The 19,923-nt window shown below is 32.9% G+C and overlaps 3 protein-coding genes and 1 long non-coding RNA gene across 10 annotated transcripts; 3 read left to right on the top strand and 1 right to left on the bottom strand.

Moving 5' to 3' along the window:
- The first annotated feature begins 2,431 nt into the window (after nucleotides 1-2,431).
- Nucleotides 2,432-9,170, top strand: LOC118060997 (E3 ubiquitin-protein ligase RFI2). Its single transcript, XM_035074341.2, has 6 exons — nucleotides 2,432-2,923; nucleotides 5,413-5,582; nucleotides 7,512-7,570; nucleotides 7,743-7,768; nucleotides 7,871-8,264; nucleotides 8,460-9,170. The coding sequence occupies exons 1-6, from the start codon at nucleotides 2,740-2,742 to the stop codon at nucleotides 8,923-8,925; spliced, it is 1,299 nt and encodes a 432-aa protein (XP_034930232.1). The 5' UTR covers nucleotides 2,432-2,739; the 3' UTR covers nucleotides 8,926-9,170.
- LOC140954442 (uncharacterized) lies at nucleotides 5,589-6,900 on the top strand. The gene is made up of 2 exons (XR_012167685.1): nucleotides 5,589-6,622; nucleotides 6,738-6,900. It is a non-coding gene; the product is annotated as an uncharacterized lncRNA (long non-coding RNA).
- A 1,089-nt stretch (nucleotides 9,171-10,259) lies between the features above and the next one.
- LOC118060996 (serine/arginine-rich splicing factor SR30) lies at nucleotides 10,260-15,009 on the bottom strand. Of its 7 annotated transcripts, none has more exons than XR_012167693.1 (14): nucleotides 14,876-15,009; nucleotides 14,364-14,456; nucleotides 14,002-14,067; nucleotides 13,753-13,827; nucleotides 13,502-13,610; nucleotides 13,369-13,415; nucleotides 13,182-13,239; nucleotides 12,651-12,700; nucleotides 12,488-12,544; nucleotides 12,303-12,415; nucleotides 12,130-12,222; nucleotides 11,138-11,220; nucleotides 10,569-11,042; nucleotides 10,260-10,472 (listed from the first exon to the last, which is right to left on the bottom strand). XR_012167693.1 is itself a non-coding variant. In XM_035074339.2 (14 exons), exons 2-12 carry the CDS (start codon nucleotides 14,445-14,447, stop codon nucleotides 11,139-11,141), a joined length of 834 nt encoding a protein of 277 aa, XP_034930230.1. In that variant the 5' UTR covers nucleotides 14,448-14,456; nucleotides 14,876-15,009; the 3' UTR covers nucleotides 10,413-10,472; nucleotides 10,569-10,602; nucleotide 11,138. The 7 variants fall into 7 exon arrangements, 2 of the variants coding, with proteins under 2 accessions (XP_073260102.1, XP_034930230.1); XR_012167694.1 differs by having other exon boundaries at nucleotides 10,569-11,026; XR_004689514.2 differs by having other exon boundaries at nucleotides 10,402-10,472; nucleotides 10,569-10,602; nucleotides 10,699-11,220.
- Nucleotides 15,010-17,691: 2,682 nt separating this feature from the next.
- Nucleotides 17,692-19,674, top strand: LOC118060995 (uncharacterized). Its single transcript, XM_035074337.2, has 3 exons — nucleotides 17,692-17,899; nucleotides 18,219-18,309; nucleotides 19,456-19,674. The coding sequence occupies exons 1-3, from the start codon at nucleotides 17,830-17,832 to the stop codon at nucleotides 19,574-19,576; spliced, it is 282 nt and encodes a 93-aa protein (XP_034930228.1). The 5' UTR covers nucleotides 17,692-17,829; the 3' UTR covers nucleotides 19,577-19,674.
- The last annotated feature ends 249 nt before the right edge of the window (nucleotides 19,675-19,923 follow it).

Below are 19,923 nucleotides of genomic sequence, written 5' to 3'. Positions count from 1 at the left end.
AAATTAAATTTTAATTTGTTTTTAAAATTAATATATTTTTTAATGATTTTAAATTATTTTAATGTGTTGATATTAAAAATTATTTTTTAAAAAATAAAAAATATTATTTTAATATATTTTTAAATAAAAATATTTATAAAATAATCACAACTACACTTTTAAACAAACATAACCCATAAACAAATCAAACATCAACAAAAGAAAAAATATGAAAGGAAGTAGGGATTGATGGGTTGATTTATGCTGACCCCTCTCTCCAATAACTTGTTGCTTTCACTAATCAGCATCTTACAAGGTACAATGCGACGGTGCATTGAATTAGATTTTTTTTTTGTTAGTATGTTGAATTAGGTGCGACGTTTTATGTTTCAAATCTCTTTTTAAATTAAAAAATAAATAAATTATTGTTATTTTATATGGTTTATAATAATTTTATTGTATTGATATTAAAAATAAAAAATATTATTTTAATATATTTTTAATTAAAAATACTCTTTAAAAACACTTTACACATTTCAAACATATAAATCTTTTTTAATATAGTTTGTAGTTCATTAATTAAATTCACTTTAATATTTGAAATTAAAGAAGATAGAAATACATTTGATTGGAAATACAAAAATAAATATATAAAATAAATTTGTTTTGTGTGACAATTTTTAAATTAAAATTTATCAAAATAGAAGATATATATAAATACATGTTTTCTCTATTTTTATTGATTTTTTTTTAAATAATAATTAAACACTAAAAAAATGATAATGATTACCGGTTTATGATTAACACATGAGCTGGCATGCAGCTGCTAATGACCTTAAATCCTAGATTTACTTTGTATGGATCCACTAAATAACTAGAGCATGATTGGAAGTGTAATTATGATTATTTTTAAAAATGTTTTTCATATTAAAATACATTAAAATGATATTTTTTTTTATTTTTAAAAAATTATTTTTAAAATTAACACATCAAAATAATTCAAAATATTTTTTTACCTAATCTAAATAATTATATTTTAGTTTGTTCATTGAACATGCTATTTTGAGGTATTTGTATACTAAAAACAAGTTTGTAGTAATTTTATTTTTGCGATCTGATCTAAATTTCTAATTGCAATAAGAACACACATCGTAAATTTACTGGAGCAACACTAATCCCTAATATGCTAGCCATCCAAGATAATATTTTTTTTATTTAATTGTATTTTTTTAAAAAAAATTAAGGTATTTTAAAATTATTTTGATATGTGTTGATATTAAAAATAATTTTTTAAAATAAAAAAAATATTATTTTAATATATTTTTTAAATAAAAAATAATTTTTACAATAATCTCAAACACAACGCATCACATGCAACTTCTCGTACTTTTGTCAAATTCATAGGTATTGAAGATTTTCAGCCAACAAACAAGAAAGAAAATGAAGGCCTCGTAGATCTTCCTGATCACGCCACACTAACAATAAATCTTTATGGTTATTTAATAGATGGTTTGGTAATAAAAATTTAAGATTAAAAAGTTTATTTTATTTATTGTTTTAAGTTCAAATCATATAAATATTAATATAATTATAACTAGAAATTTATACAATTATTAATTTTAGAACTCATAAAATTAATTAAATAGATATAAGATAGTTCTAACACCTACGTTAATAATAATAATAATAATAATAATAATAATAATAATAAATTTTCATGATCTAAAAGTTAATTTAGTCATCAACTTTAAAAATATCTAACGATTATATATATATATATCCCTCATGAAAAAAAAAATCACTAAATAGATAAATAAAATTCTATAAACGAGAGCCCAAAACTACAAACAAGCAAAATCCGAATACAACTCCCTTCCCATTGTTCTCATTTTTCACGCTTGACCCACCCACTCTCAACCAAACCCAAATATAAAAATCACTCTTGTTAACTCAACAAGATTGCTGATTGGTTGACCACTTTTTTCTTTCTAATATTTTCATATATATTTTTTTATCCTAATAATAAAAACCGACCTGGTTCAGCGGACCATGTTGAATTAAAACATTTTTATTAAAATAATATTATTTTATTCAAAATAAAAATTTAAATCGGTTTTATTTTAGTAAAAAAACTTGATTAATTCACAATACCGAAATAATCTATACCCAAAAAAATTTTCAATGTAATCTTGGGCGGTGGCGACACCGACCAAAACATGTTTCTTGTTCAATTTCACCTTCGAGATCAAGAGAGTTGATGACTCGAGTTAAAAAAAGAAAAGAAAAGAATAAAACAATGTGAACCAACCCAAATCCAACAACCAGAATCCACAGACTTAACCCAAATAAATCTGAACCGTCCATCATTCCATTAAGACAGCAGTTACTATTACCCTCTAACAGCAACCTCAACCTCGCCTAAAATCTAACGGTCACAATATAATTTCCTACAAAAGATCAGATAAAATAAATCAACAGACAGAACACAGAAACAAAAACAACAGAAGAGAGAAGAACTGGAACAGGAAACAGGAAACAGGAAACTCAAACCCATCAACCAAAAAAACAATCCTTTTCTCATAATCTCTTGTAATTCACCTGTAATCGAATCCTTGATTTATTGGTTTTTTTCTTTTGGTTTTGTTTTTGTGTTTTTGTTTTCTGGTGGGGTAATTTAGGAAAAGAAAGAAAAGCGAACAGTGTTAATTTATGTAGAGAAAGAAGGAAGATTGAAGGACTTGAGGTTTTGGGTTTGGTGAGATGGGGCTGGGGAACAGTGAAAATGACGTGATCGTGGACGATGGAGATGGAGGAGGTGTTGGTGGAGGATTGAATGGCAAGTCGTTTGGAGGGTCAGTTTCATGTTCGATTTGTCTTGAAGTGGTTGCTGACAATGGAGATCGATCATGGGCCAAGCTTCAATGTGGACATCAGTTTCATCTGGGTATGTTAAAAGGTTTTGTTTTTGGTGTTTTCTGGTTTTGATTTGGAATTTTGAGATCTGGGAGCAATGTTTTTTTAATGATGCTTACGTGGGTATTTTTTGAATTCTGGGTTCTTGTGTGATTGGATTTTGAGTTACTGGCTGAATGGTGATTAATGGTTGCAGCTCCTTGTTAGATAGTAGCAGATAGAATTATGTGTGATCGTTTTGAGGCCATAATTTTATGATTTGCACCTGGTAGATCTTTCTTTTGAAATCAAGTTGTTGAATTTTTGTGGTATCCGATGTGATGCTTATTTGAAATTGGAAGTTAGATTTGTATCCCTGTTGAATTTTAGATTTTGCAATTTGCAATCAGAGATCATGAGACATCGGCCATGAAAAGAATGGGGGGTGGTTATGAATTAGGAAAAAAGGTAAGAATGAATGAAAAATTTTACCGCTTCAAGTTACCTTAGTAATTAGAAGTCATGCTTTGACAGAGCGTGCAGAGGATAGCTTAGTTTGTGAGGATTTCTGCAGTCTCTTAATGTGATTTATTTTTTATTTTATTTTTTAGACTTTTACAGCGTGAAAATACTAAATCCATAATCTTACTCCATTGAGAAATGCCTTTCGCTAAGTAATCTTGTTTAGTGTACTAAGGCTGCTCACCACCCTCAACTTCTCATTAATCTACCCTTTTTGGGTTTGTAATATTGTGGCATGGTTGAGGTTGTAAAAAACGCTTTTCTGATAAGACAATATTGTTGTTAAAATTATGAGTGGAATCATAAAATCGTATGATTTTATAAGTCAACATGCATCTAATGTGCAAACTCGGACTAAAAACTCAAAAAACATTAAAATCAGATTTTACTCGTGCAAAATCAGTGAACTCGGTCAAAATCATGCAATATCACGATTTTGCACCCGAGTTTATAGAAAGTATAAATACTTTCATATTAACTCCCCTTTCTCAATCCTAGTCCACCAGCCAACATTGCCACTCTCTCTCAAAACACAATTTTTTTTTTTTTTTACTTCATTTGATCGTCTCCTTCTCCTTCCTCTCTGTTTAGACATCAATTTTAGGGTTGTGTCAAAAAAGTGTTTTAGCAACCTTGCACTACATGGAAAATACAATGTAAACAAAAAGGAAGGAGAAGGAGACAGGCATACCTTAATTGGCTATAAGCTAGAATCCTCTTAGCAACAACTAGTATACATACTATGTAGCTTCCTCCAAAAAGATAACAAGCTTCATCATTAGTCTTTACCAAAGTCTTTAAATACTCAAATCAAAGCTATGTCTATGTCTATGACGAACATAGAAAAATACTTATAATAAATAAACAATGGGAGATCCACTAGGATATTAAAAAAATTAGTTGGTCAGTAATTTTATAAAGATTTAACCTACCATCATAAATACAGGAATTAAATAAAGTAAAGAAAGCCATGCTTGTGAAATGAAACAAAATCAACCAGAATCTTGTTTAGAAAAAAGAATTCAAGGTACTTTCATGAGAAGCAAGTCGAAACAAAACCAAACAAGACCCTTTCAGTAAAAGAATGGAGGGTGCAAAGGGAAATCAAAACAACAGTATAACAAGAAGTTTAAGAAACACTAACCTGAAAGTTACACCGACCCCAAAATTGATGTCAAAACAGAAAGGAAGGAAAAGGAGACGATAAGACAAAGTGAAAAAAAAGGGTGTTTTGAGACAGAGAGTGGTAGTGTCGGCTGATAGGCTAAGGTTGAGAAATGGAAGTTAATTTGGAAGTATTTATACTTCCTATAAACTCGTAAAATCCGGTGAAAATCGTGATTTTGCACGATTTTGGTTGAGTTTACCGATTTTACACGATTGAAGTCTGATTTTACTGATTTTTGAGTTTTTAGTCTGAGTTTACACGTTAGATACATGCTAACTCATATGATTGATTTTACAAGTCAACTCATGATTTTGACAACAATGCTCAGTACAATCCAGGAATACTAACTTTAGAATTTATTATCTCACAACAATAATTTCTTCTAGGCCCATTTTTGTTTTGCTATTCAAAATCAAATTTAAATATCAATTGACCGTGTTATTGAAACGAGTGAAGGACATCACACCAAATGTCTATGAAGGGAAACCAAAGAGAACATTCATGATAGCATTTGTTGGAGAACATGGAATTGTGTCATGAATTTTGCATGTACAATAATCTCGTTACAGCGTTTTAGCGCAGGCCCAATGGTCTTCCATTAGGAGCATCAACAGTGATTATTTGTGTGACTGAGTGCATGGAGATGCATTTTTTCTTTTATGTTTTGGGTTTTGGCATCACTCTGTTCTTGTGTTTGTTTTGTTCTCTTTGGAGATCACCAGCAAGATTCCTTCCACACAATGGTGCATCAATGTGCTCACTTGTATTTCATCACTGACTTTGTATTTGACAATTATTTTTTTTGTTTTTTTCTTCTATGGTTGAAATTAATCTTTTCATGTGATCTTCAGACTGCATCGGCTCAGCATTTAATGTAAAGGGTGCAATGCAATGCCCTAATTGCCGGAAAATTGAGAAGGGCCAATGGCTCTATGCAAATGGTTGTCGTTCACTGCCAGAATTTAGCATGGATGACTGGGCTCATGATGAGGACCTTTATGACTTAAGCTACTCTGAAATGGTAAATGGATTTTTATCTAAATGAGTACTTTACTTTTATACAGTTCAAGTGTATGGTAGTTGAGGAAACCTCGTATTTATATTGAGTTTTGATGTTATGTGAAACCTTCAAGTACCCCCCCTAGTTTCTGCAGCCCCTTTGTTACTTGGGATTAGTATTAGTTCAAATATCCACTTTGGGATTATGTAAAACCTGTTTTCTTACTAAGTTGCCCCCCTAGGACCTCTGAATATATTATGTCTTTTGTTTCTTTGTATCAAGGATAGAATGTAAAAATGTCAATTTCTTTTGTTGTTAATTGCTTGTAAAGCAAGAAGCTGTATAACTGAAAGTTCTCTCTAAGCAGTTTACTCCTTTGAAATGCTTAGAAAGCCAAAAGCCAAAAATGTAAAGCTAGGAGACAATAAAATGATACAGGAGCAAATTCAAAGCAGTATGTTAGGTTTTAAGGGTGACTGTAGAATGGTATTGTGCCAGGTTTCTTTTAGTTTGGTCTTTTTCCTTCTAGTTTGCTTTTTTGCATTATTTATGATAATGTTTCTGATTGTTAAAATTAAGTTATTTTAAAGGCTAGGATTTATTTTAATCAGAGTTTGCTTTGCTATTTAAGGAGTTCTATTGCTGTAATAAAGAATGTTCTTGATATTTTGAGAATTTTAGAAGAAAAATCCCTTTCTCGTTTGGCCATATGATCCAGTTAACAGCCTATGGCTATGCTTGTTATCCTTTTCCTATCTTCCTACATCATCAAAGAAAGAAAATCAGTGTAGTCTAGCCAATATCATCTAGGTTTTTTAGATAAATGGACCGAGGTGGATTGGATGCTTGTGCACTTCCTTTCATGTTTATTGGACTGAGAAAGAAATGCAGGTTCCCATACAAACTTCAGTATTGATATGCTAGCCATTTGATGCAATCAACATCATGGCCTCTTTCTTTTTCTCTAGTTTGGACCATAGGAAGTAAGGTGAATTCTCAATCTTCTTTGCAACAGATACTGGTATCTTAAATTTGGACCGTTGACACAGCCACTTGGATAGGTTGGTAATTGTATTAGATCTCGAGGTTAAAATTTGTTTTTGTCCTTGGAACTGAGGCACAAGGACAACTTTCCATTTTGTATTTCCAACTCCAGATTCCCTGGATTTTCCTCAGGAGATGAGTTGAAGATGCCACCAAGGTGCAACTAAGAGCTTACTAAAGTGAGGTGGATGGAAAGGTTTTCTATCCCGTCTAATTGTAATCTAACATTGTACTTTGAATGCACTATGCTGTTGATGCATCTTTTTCAAAAGTAATAGATTTATTCCTCTATCTACATTTCTCTTTATTATTCGAACATGGCAGCAGGAATTTTTCCTGCCCAACACATGATTGTCTCAAGCTATCATGTGGGTAGCATTAATTGCTCTTTATTTTTTATTCCATTTTTTTTTTATCATATAATCTTGTCTATAAAGAAATTTACCTTTTTACTATAGATGAGTGATTTGGGTATCATATATATATTGGTGAAATAATAAATATTCTCCGACACCTGGATGCCCTGAGAGATTGCCCTGTGCTGGGCAGGAGGAATTCCTCTTGCCTTGGGCACCAGGAAATTATTTTTTGTATTATATTAATGGCTTTATGCATGCTTAGATAACTCATAGAAACGACACATCCTTCTGGACATTTACTTTTAAATTTCTTTGTGCTGTTGATACCTAGATTTGTGTTTTCTGCAAGTTTCTCAGTAGCATTCTTGGTTCATGTGTGGGTATGATACACATTTCAGGAATGGTTCGTGTTCCTGAACTGTCGCTTATGATGAATTCTGTGCATGTGGGAGTATTTACATATGCATGTGTGTGCAGGCACATGGATGCACTTCAATTGTATCTGACATGCAACTTCTTACTTATTTGGTTCTAAATGGTTTTACAGTCCCTTGGGGTTCATTGGTGTCCATTTGGGAGCCTAGCACGACTTCCTTCATCCTTTGAGTAAGCATTAAAATCAATTACATTTTAGAGCTCAAAGTTATTCCTGTTCCTGTTTGGTTCCAAGGGAGCGGTAGTTTTACTTTTTCTATATATGCTGTCCGCTTGGTTTTTCTATCTGTTTTCAAGTAAGGCACTGCTCTTTGTCTAAGGTGTTAATTTTTCTATGTTGCAGGGAAGGGGAATTTTCATCAAACGCATGTAAGAGATTCTCTATACTGTTTGAGTAATGATTGTTCTTTCAAGTTCTAGAATGGAGGCATGATGGCTAACTATATTGATAGGACTGATATTATGATGCAGATCATGATTTATTGGGACAACATCCCATATTTGGCGAACATACCGCAGCAGTATCATCTGCTTCTCATCCTTGCCCATATATTGCTTATTTTGGACCAATCCACCCCTCATCTTCAAACTCCAGTGGCAGTGTTTCGGATGTTTCTAGTTTTAACAGTCACTGGAATGGTCCATCAGTACCTAGTGAGATCCCTAGTTCCTATGCTTTTCCTGCCATGGATATCCATTATCACAGTTGGGAGCACCACTCTCCTCCCTTCTCTACGACAGGCAATCGAATGGGTAATGTAGATCAGCCTTCTGTTCCACCTGTTACTCAAAGGTCGGCTAGAACTTCTTCGGATCTTCCACCAAGATCAGGATCTTTCATTCATCCATTCCTTGTTGGTCATGGGTATGTATATCTTCAGAAAATTTAAATTCTTTGCCATGAAAAATATAGATTATATAGGCTTCCTGCTGACACCTTTTAGGTTGAAGAAACAGTTCGTGCTTAGCATTTGAAACAGATGTCCCCTTTGTTTTTTACATTTTTTTCGTTTTCTTTTGTACTGTATAATTGCTTCATATGCACCTCTTTCGTCCACAGTTCTAGTGCTAGACCGGGGAGTTCAGTTACTTCCTCAATGATTCCACCTTACCAGGGCAGTAATGCACGAGCACGTGATAGAGTTCAGGCCCTTCAAGCATACTATCAACAACTACAGCCCGGCAATTCTCCACCTATTCGCGCACCAGTTGTTTCTGGAAGCCGAAGATCCAGCAGTCATAGAGGCATGTCCCAAGTAGGAGCGGTGGCCTCATCATCCGATCAGACTGGCTTCTATTTCATTCCATCAGGAGCATCAGGTCGGAACTTCCAAGAAGCAGAAAATCCTCCTCCGCCAACTCGATTCCGTTCATGGGAAAGAGATCATTTGCAGTCATTCTCATTAAATCAGGTTGACAGAGATTCAGGTTGGAGCACATTCCGTCAGGCTGGTGGTGGTTCAGATCCCGGCATCAGATTCCGCCAAAGGCATGGATCCGAGAGAATGTCATCGCAAAATCGGTGACAGCTTTCATCATTATCCTTATTGGCTGAAGCAAACTACCACTACTGTGGCTGAAACCAAATTATGTATGCTTGAGAAATGACATATAATGCTTGGAGTCTGTCGATCCTGACAGACGCAAAATACTGTTGAGTGGCCCTGAAAAACGATCTGTTTGGCAGCCATCTGGCTGTGTGATGGACTTTTGCCTCCTCTTGTTTCTTTGCCTTTGAGGATATAAATAAGATCAAATGTTGGATAGTAAAGTTGAACGGCCATCAGGCCCCCACCCTCACCACCACCACCACACGCGCACACACGACGGGAAGCGAAGAACTTTGACCTAAGCATGCATTAGTTAATGGATAACAATTTGGGTCCAGCATGTGGTGGCCGTACTTTTTTTTTTATTTTATATTGAATAATAAATTCTTAAATAAACATCCAAAATCTAGTGGATAAAATATAAATATTTAATTTTTTTTACCTAATGATCAAAATATAAATATATAAAAAAATAAAATATGAAGATAATAAAAACTCTCACTATTCAATAGAGCTTTTCCAGGTTTTTCAAGAAACGAGCATGTTTTTCTTCAAAAAAATTTTTTTATTAAAGCTTGAAGAAAAAAAAAAAAAAAAAAAGTAGATCCACTGCAAAAATAAATTAGCATTTTGAATAAAATTAATTTATTTTTGGTGCAATTTCTTGGTTCTTTTCTGCTAAATCAATTATCATTTTACAAAAATGCTAATCATATTTTCATAGGTATTCTCTGTATCTAAAGTTTAATATTTTGTACATGACATAAAGATGTTACCGTTTAGCATCCTGCCTTGCTGCAACAGCAACAGGTCTATCATCGTGATCTCAAACCGTGTGAATAAGCTTCCACAAGAAGATATAACTGTGTGTTTGTGTGCTAAAAATTTAAAAATAATTTTAAAAATATATATATTATTTTAATATATTTTCAAACAAAAAAAACATTCTTTAAAACTAATCACTTTCCAAACACCTGATAGAAAAGCCTTGATTCACAAATATGCTAAAAAACAGTTGCTGGATTCGCTAGGCAGTTGCTTTTCTATGTGGGCTTACTTACAACTGACAAAGTAGCTTCGACAAACAAGTTGGAAACTTACCACTACAAGCACACCCTGCAGCCCAAAAGATACAAAGCACTTGCGAATGCCTTTAAATCTCGATATAAAGATTGATAAGTTGAGAATAATCTCATGGTCAAAAGTCCAAATATAACTGTATACGTGAGTCATGTCTAGCTTTATAGGTGTCTAGTTCACTACGAAAGTGAAAAAACCTCCTCAACGACCAAGAGAACAAGATCTCATCAACGATCTGAGTCCAGCGAACGGCTTCGATCAGACCTCACCTGTCAATTGCAACCATGATCAGGAATGATTAGATAAAAAATTGAAAAGCAAATGTACAGAATGAAATAATGGAGAAATCATCTAAGCTGAGAGAATGGTCATACAGAAGGCGAACGGGAACCACGACCAGGGCTTATGCTTGGGGTTCTGTTGCCATGTTTTTGGCGAGGAGACTGCACATCACCAAGGAAAACATAATACAGTAAGCAAATAGGTAGCAGTATTCCAGCACACAGAATGTTGATAATGGAATGAAGGCTTTCACTTACAGAAGCAAGAGGAGATCTTGACCTTGAAAGGGACCTGCAAAAATTTCCATAAAACAGAAAAGTACCACTAATCTTTAGAAGCAGCTAAAAAAAAAAAAGGGAACCAAATTCACTATCTGATGAATGCTACCTCAATATTTGTTAATTCTTTTGCCAGCAGGTAATGAGGACTTGAAACAATGCGTAGAGAAAAAAAAACGAAAAAAAACAGTATAGCGCCATTACAATATTCCAAATGAAAAGGCATCTTCCCCATCCATACCAGAAGAAAGAAGAGCTACATCCTCCCTGTCGGTATCACCAAATCCAAGGAGAATACCAAACACAGGTTAAGGGTAATGTCGAAGCAGTTTCAAGTTTCTTTGTACCACTGATGGACAGGTGGCACCGATAGTGCTTACTTCACAGTAATCCAGCTTTAAAATCATAATCCCATCCAAGCTTCATCAATTCTAATGCTAATTGACACACCAACTTAATTGCATTGTGAGATTATTAGGAACCAACTTAATAGCATTACGAGATTATGAGGATTTTCCAGAGGTGCCCATCAACAAAAACAGCATTACCTCAAAACAAGCAAAGAGGTGCAAGCATATGACCACCACATCCCATCAAGTCCTTAACATCCAATCCCCAGGTGGTCAGGTCGCTGCATAAAGCCAGATCAAGGAAAACAAACAAGGAAAACTTCACAAACAAGGTACGCTACTAGCCAACTCAGAAACCCTTTCCTGGTAGCACTTTTCACTCTTTCAAGCAATGATTAGTTTTCCATTTCCAAAAGGCGGTTAAGATTTTATTAGCATCTAAGCAAGATTGTCAAATTGGTGAAGAAGAAAGGTTAAGACTAGCAAGAAGTTGCACAGCTAGAAGGTTTATGTTGGAATGCCATGGTTACAAGACACTTGATATTGCCACAGCATTTGAAATTTCCAATTATCAAGGAAAGACACCATCAGAAGAAAGGAAATTACAGAAAAATACTATGAAATTTGGGGATTCATCCACTGACATACTAGCAGATACAAACAAACAAAAAAAGATTGACCAACAAAAAAAATGGGAACGAAGATGAATTACTTAAAAGAGCCAGAAGATAACAGGCAAGCTCAAAGAGCCAGACAATGAGATCGAAGAATATGCTCTGTAGTAGTAAATTTGAAAATGCAAAGAAAGAAGAACTACAATCATTACTCTACCTAAAATTGTGAATGACTTATGATGTAAAAAGGAGGGCAGTAGGAAGAATAAAACGGCAACCAATGCAGAAGAGAATAGAATGTTTACAGATTTATCTTTTCCCTGATTCCCTATTATCTTCCCATTTCTTGGATAATCAGCCCTTTTAATTTCCCTTCTCTTAGAAACCCATCCCCTTAGATAAAAATGCAAATCAAGATGTATAAATAAATAAAAGTCAAATGCAAATTGTAACACCTATCAACCATTTGTGATAAAAATGACCTTGAGTTACAACAAAGTAAAAACTTTGGTAAATATCTTATTGAACATCTTAAAATAACGACCAAGAACAGAAAGAAAAGCAGAAATGGTATACCTCGAAAAAGATCGTGGAGATGATCCTGCACGAGAGTGAGAAGAAACAGATACAGATCGAGAACGCCGTGAATGTTTTGCCCTAGGTGACTTGCTGCAAAACAACACAATGTTAAGTCAATTATCATTATGGTTTAAACATACACATTCTAAATCCATTATGGCAATGCAGACCTCCAGCTCCTGTCACTATAGCCTCCACTGCGACTTCGACTCCGGCTTCTTGACACATATGAATTGCGACTGGGGCTCCTAGAGTAACTCCGTCTAGAATCATACTCCCTCACCTAGAGAAAAAAGACAATTAAGTAAAAACCAACATGACCAAGATCTAGCACAGCATACAGATCTTGACATACCCGAATATATGCCCTTGAAAATGCATTCCGGAACTCAGAGTCGTCAAGCTTCTTGATCTACGAGGGAAAAACAGCATAACCATCACAAAACGAGCTTCCTATTAATAAATAAACCAACAAAATTTCCTAAAAAGGCCACCTAACGTTAGTGGTAACAACTTACAGCATATTTCATGTCATCATAGTTTGTGTAGTCCACAATTCCTGTCATGCCTGCAAAAAATTTGCTAAAAAAAGTTACTAATACCTTTAATTTCAAATCCAGAGTCAACTGCTGCTTCTACATCCAAATAAAATATTTCAAATTCAGCCCTAAAGAAAAAAAGGTTCATAAGCCTCTCTTTCTTATGTCCAGTATGCAATGCAACCACAAATAGCTTCAAATGCGGCATCTCTCAAAAAGCCAATTCAGGCAGTACCGCAGCAGATATTAAAAAACTTTACATAATGCAGGTTCGAGCAGAAGTAGATGAAATTGTTTTCATTGTTTAACCCAAAGTACCAATTATTAAGAATATTTAAATATATGGTCCAAAGCCATATAATTGCCCTTCTACTCCAAAATTAACTTCAAAGTGAGAAACATGGACCAGTGAAAATCAATTACTTAATAAATATTACTTCTGCTAACCAGTTTAACTCAGCTGTTCAGAAACCGTGCAGCAAAAAATAAATGTAAAATTAATTCGCTTACCACCACGATCACGAAAGACTTGAGAAAAGCAGACGTCACCAGCTCGACGCATATGATCCTGAAAATTGAATATACATGATAAAAATTAATTTAACAATGAAAGCCAACTGATCTCATGTCTTGGCTTAGAAAACAAACACTCAAGGAGAAGCATGAACACAGCAGGAAAATTAAGGCCTGAGCATACCTTTAGGTCTTGCCATGAAGCAGAAGAAGGCAATCCAGTCACTAACACTGCATGACATTAAGAAGCAGTAAATAAATTTTTTGATAGAAAATACATCATTATACTGCAAGATTGACATCAAAGTGAAACATACCACGATAGTCAGAGCGCTTGGAAGGCCCACGGCTACCACTGCTACCACTGTAACTGCTATAATGGTCCACTGGTGATGAATGTCTTCGCCCACCATGGGCAAGCTCAACCTAGAGACCAAATTGCACCCAAACAAATGGAATTAATTCAAAGTACAAAATAGAAGCAACAAAACAAACCAAAATCAATATCATTAGCAGAAAAAAGTCATATATACAAAAAGATAATAGACAGGAAAAGAATAATACTTACCCGTAATCTACACCCATCAAAATTATATCCATCCCGGCCACGAATTGCATCTTCAGCATCGCGAGCTTCTTCAAACTGTAACATAAAAGAAGTCAAAGATTTACATTAGCGAGACATAAATCCAAGGGATGGGAGAAAAAAGCTACTTCAATGCAAATAATGGATCCAAAGTGCACATACATATGTAAGAGTTATTTCCCATACAATTCTCCCCAATATAAAAAAAAAAAAAAAAAAAATTAATCTCACCTCAACAAAAGCATAGCCCGGAGGCCTTGGCGGGATTTTCAAATCAATGTCAACAATGGGCCCATACTGCAATTAAAAATCAGCACAAGTCAGAATCGACGCAATGCTAATAATAACCCACGATCAGAAATTACCAGACTAATAAAATACATCAATCCATTGTATCAAGCGCGGTGCCGCAGTTTAGCCAGTATTTTCAAAAAAAAATCTTTCCCAAATTATAAATCTAGAATACTAAAAATCACTATGTTTTCACCCAAATTCTTAACACTTCGCATCAACTTCCTAATATTAACTCACCAATGCTCGATGATCGCAACAAAACTCTTTCGAATAAAAAAATAAATTATAGAGTGCAATACCTTATAAAACAAATCTTCAACTTCCCTCAGACGAATATCGCCAGGAAGATTCCCGACGTAAAGTGTTCGACTTGATCGGCTCATTTTTTTTCTCTGAAAAAACACTAATCATGATTAAACCCGAAGACAGCTATAATAATTCAATTTTAATTAAAAAATAAAAATCAATAAAATATAAGAAATCCATTAAAAAACACAGAGAGGTTCTTGCACTGAAACAGTGGTTTTGATGAGTAAAAAAACACTAAGTTTATTAAAAAAAATTATCTAAAAATTTTAATTAACAACATAAAAATAGACATGAACTGAGAATCTTGGATTAAAAAATAATAAAAAATAAATAAATCAGCTGATTAATATGACCAAAAAATAAATTTAAAAAAAAAAAACAAGCGAATTAAGAACATAAAAATTCATTAAGAAACCGAATTTTGTTAAAAAAAAACTGGAACAAAATCAGCTGATTATCAATATATTCCATTGCAAAAAAAAAAAAGAATTGAAAAACCGACCTTTTAGTTAAGACTGGAGAGGGAGTTTTTGAGAGTTTTCTCGAGTTCGTAAGATTCTTCTCGAGAGAGAGAGAGGAGATTTAAATTTGAGGAGGTGTTTTCCTATGTTACCCTTGCGTGTTAGTGTAATTACTAGTAGTTTGTTTATTTTACTGTCACGTGTCACTTGATTATTTAAGTTTGACGGGAAAATGATTTTAGCCGATAATTGGTCCCTTTCCCTTCGTATTATTTTGATTGAGTCTCTCTACTATTTTTGTGTTTGATTGAGTCCCTGTTTGCATATAAAATATTGATGGATGACACGTCACTTTATGCTTAAAAATATAGTAATAAAAAGTAACTTTAAATTAAAAAAAAAGGATAAAATAAAAAATATTTTTTTAAAAAAATAAAATTATTTATCCTAGGCATTAAATTTAAAGGAATGCAATATCAATTCTATGTTTTTCTTTTAGCCCAACAACTTTCTCTTTCTATTTAATTTTTATAATTATTATGTCAATTATTTTATTTTCAAGTATGGAAGGACACGTCAATCATTTATCAAAACCAATTTTGTTGCCTGGTGGGCAACTCGCATGGAAGGACCATATTGTCTGTATTGTAAAACATACAAGGACTTAATGAAGCAAAAACAATCGTTGAGGAGCTTATTAAAACAATTTAAAAAGTATATTGATGGACCATTGTAAAATTCACGGGAAGTAATGTTTGACACGTAAACTATTGGAGTCGTCCAGATAGTCTCCAGACCACATAAATTATATTCTCTTGTGTGGTTGGAATTTCTATGCTTATGTTTTGTAAGGCTGATTTTGATTTCCCATGTGATTAGACTACTTTACGCGTACGTGCTATGATGCGGGTGAATATAAAAAACTTTAACATGAAAAATGTTGAGATTATTCATAATTATTTGATATTTTTATTAAATTTAATTTAAAAAATTAATTCTAAATTTTTTTAGGTTGATTTTTTACTTAGTTCAGATTTAAAATTACGAGTATATTTAAAATTATTTTTTAAAATATTTTTTATTTTAAAATGCTTTAAAATATTATTTATTTTTAACAACAATATAATAAAACTTTTTAAAATATATATATATATATATTTATTTATTTAATTTTTTAAGTAAAAGTATCAAAATCTTTCAAATGAGATGGACTGCGTAAACAAATATAACATAAACTGTATGGGAAGTTGCTATAATATAATCCAATCAACTTGATCATCTAAAAGCAACCCTGTCAAACAATAAAAATTTACAAAGAAAAAAAATAATGAAACTGACTAAAATAAACTCTTGTTCTAACTCATTTTTTGATTTAGATTTAAAATTAAATATTGTAAAAATTATTTTAAAATAATCTAGTTGACTTCATCAATTTAAAGATAACCATAATGATTGTTAAAAACAAAATATAAGAATAGTATTTAAAAAATGGATAAAAAAAAAGGATAAGATAAAAAAAAATAAAAAGAATTTCATAGTTGATATGAACCATAAACCATTACCAAATATGTCATATATTTTTAGCAGAGAAAGGTAATATAATCACAAATTATTTCTTCTAAATTTACAAAATAAATAATTTCTTCAATTTAAAAATTAATTAATTTGTAAAATTAGAAATGAGATAAAATCTTAGTCACGAGTTAAAATGGATTAATTTTTAATGTTTTTTTTAAATTAAAATAATGTTAATTTAATTTTTTTAAATCAACAAATTAATAACTAATTTTTAATTAGATCAAGCCAGATGAACCCGAGATTTTAATCTAAACTAACAAGTTTTTTCCTTTTATTTTTCATTTAACTTGGATGGGTTCAGCCATATCATCGATCTCCTAGAAAACTCAAAGCAAAGCAACAAAGAAAATGTCCGTGACATTCTTGTCCCTGACCGAGGCTTAGCATGCAGTGATTTTTGTGTATGGGTTTGTGTTTTAAAGGTTAAATTTGCCTTCTAATCATTGGGCTCGGCTCGTATGAATTTTAATCTGGGTGATTGCTGATAGTAATCTTCGGGTAAAAGAAAGATACGAGATTTGTTATTTGATTCTTTGTTTTTTACCTCAACAGAGCATTTGGGAGTTTTTTTAATTCAATCTTTTTAAAAAAATTAGAAACTAGTAATTATTTTGAGTGTATATTTTATTAAAATTAAAATCTTTAATTTCAAAAATTGGGAAGAAAAGAGACCTGATTCAAAAATTGAAATAACTTAAAAGTTTCAAAATTAGGATTGTGTATTTTTTTAAATCCAAGTACCGAGTTGCATGTTAACTATGCTTCAAATTAGATTCATCTAAGAGTTTGTTTGGATTAAAATATTTTTTTTAAATATATATATTAAAATATATATATATTTTTAACATTTAATATTAACACTTCAAAATAATAAAAAAACACGAAAAATATTAATTTATTTAAAAAAAATATTTAAAATTCTTGAAAATCACTGTTAGAATACATTGACATCAGGTGTCCCTATTATCAATTCAACGAGATCACATGTGAACCGGTCAAGCCACCATCCTATTACAAACACCAAATTTTTTTTTTAACAAAACTAATTCTAAAATTTAATTTAAACATATTTTTAGTATATTTGTTCATGTATTTAAAAGTTTTTTTAAAAAATAAAATTTTAAATTTTAAAATTTTAATTATTTTGACACAATATTAGAAATAAATTTAAAATAATAAAAAAATATTATTTTAATATATTTTTAATAAAAAATAATTTCAAAAAAGCCAGCGAAAACAGAACATCTGGCTTTAAAGACTCCACACGCTACTTCTTCGCCTGTTTTGCCTGCCCGCGGTTTCTCCTGAAACCGGTCTTCTCTCTCTCGCGTCCTATAAACCACCGCAACAAAAACAAAACATAAAGGAAACCTCTATTCTCTCTCTCTCCCAGACACAGCAAGATTCTCTCGGCAAAATGGCTGATGCTAAGACCAAAGTAGAATCTTTCCGGGAATGGGTTGTTGACCACAAGCTTAGAACTGTTGGTAATTCATTGCCATTTGCCTTTCCTTCTTATTGTTTCTTTTTTCATTTTTTGTGATATGGTTTTTTTATTTGATTAATTGTTTTAGAGAAAAAGGGGTTTCTTTTTAAATTTGTTTTGGTGCCTTACTTTCTATTGAATCAAAGTTGTTTCCTCTGTGCTTAAAAATTTTGTGATATGGTTTTTTGATTTGATGGTGTTTTTCGAAAAGGGTTTCTCTCTAAATTTCTTTTAGTTCTTTACTTTATGTTGGATCAGAGTTCCGTTCTTTTCTTGGTTTTGTGCTGTGGGTTTTTTGACTCGATTGTTTTGTGACGAAGGGTGCCTATGGATTAGTGGTGTTGCCGGTTCATTCGCCTACAATTGGTCGAAACCAAATATGAAACCCAGTGTTAAGATAATTCATGCGAGGTAAAGTTTCTTTCTTGGTTGCTTTCTTTATTAGATTTCTTGTTTTTTAGCTTCCGTGACGTGATCCTTATTGCATTTGTGTAATCCTATGAAACAAGAAGAAATTATGATATAGTGAACATGTATGTTCCTGTATATTGCTGTAGATTTGAAGGAAATAGATTTGAAGTTTTGAGTTTCATTATTATCTGTTTCCCGGGTAATAGAATAGACCGATGCATGTTCATTTTGGGCGTACCTAATTATGGAAAAAGATGACCTTTAGAAGGTTTTTAGGTGACTTTGGTAATTTAAGAGATGATCAGAAAGCAACCTACTTTGGATTTGTAGGTGCTTGAGCGAACAGTTCATTGTATATTGGTGTCGTGTGATCAGTTAAGAGCAGCAAGTGTTATGTTATGTTTGAGCATTTAGCTTTTGGCCGATCAAGCCTCAATTTATGCTGTCATTGTTGGTGGCTACTTGACTTTTGTGTCCTTACCTAGTTCCTGAATTAAAAACCAAATTACAGAATGATAGGGGATAAATGACAACAGGTTTTAGTTCCACCCCAGTTCAATCCTGTCTCTATAAACAAGTGACATCTAGATAGGGATACTCTCGAACATGGAGTGGTTATTCTGGGTGCAAGTTCTGACCTCTACTGTTGAATTTGAAAATGGCCCTTCCTAATTTTTCTGTCGTTGATTCACCATATTTTGTGGCATTAGAATCAAATACACAGTTAAGCATGGGATTGAAATCTGTGTTGTCAGCTCAGAACGTGCTAGACTTTTTATGGTAATTCATATTTATGAACAGTGTATGGAGAGCTGCATTCTCCCATGGCAGCTGGCACCCTCATTTCCATGTTCAATAAAGAGGGAGTGAAAGTCATCTAGAAGCATGTTTTTTCCCTCATTGTGCTGTTGATGTTGCTGCCATTGTTAAATGTTCAAGTATGCAATGCATTGCTTGGCGGTTGCTGCCTATAAAGCCATGTTTGCTTGCTAAAATTTCCTTTTAAATGTCAACGGGCAGAAGTTTTTCTTCATCACTGTTTGATACTCTGTGTGCCTTCTTCCTGATTGCCCTGTTCATATCTAGTGTGATGTTCAAAAATATCTTTTGCCTTGTTAACCTTGACCTCTTCCTATTGGAATTCAGGTTGCATGCACAGGCTCTCACCCTGGCTGCATTAGCCGGTGCTGCTTTGGTTGAATACTTCGACCACAAATCTGGAGCGAAGGCTGAACAATATGCAAAGTTCGTCCCACCCAAGGACTGAAACATTCAAGATACGGGGCCTCCAATGAAAAGATAACAACAACCATATTTCCTTGAATGAGCAGTGGTTTTGTTCTTTCTTATCTTCTGGTTGTAATTGAGTTTTAACCTAAATACCAGGAATCAGATTTAGCAGTCAAATATCCTATGAGCAGAAGTGTTTTCCTTTGAAGTGAAAAATGATATTTTTGTAGAGTTTTTACTCCTAAGAAAATAGGATGACAGATTTAATTATTCTAGAGAGGGATAAGTGGTGAATGAGTAGGAGTTCATTTTCCATAACACACCAAACATCGGAAAATACTTTCCGGAATTCACTTTCCAGGAATTCATTTTAATTCACTTTCC

Source organism: Populus alba, chromosome 13, assembly GCF_005239225.2.
Source record: "Populus alba chromosome 13, ASM523922v2, whole genome shotgun sequence".
NCBI classification, from domain to species: Eukaryota; Viridiplantae; Streptophyta; class Magnoliopsida; order Malpighiales; family Salicaceae; genus Populus; species Populus alba.
This window is presented reverse-complemented; position numbering and strand designations above follow the sequence as displayed.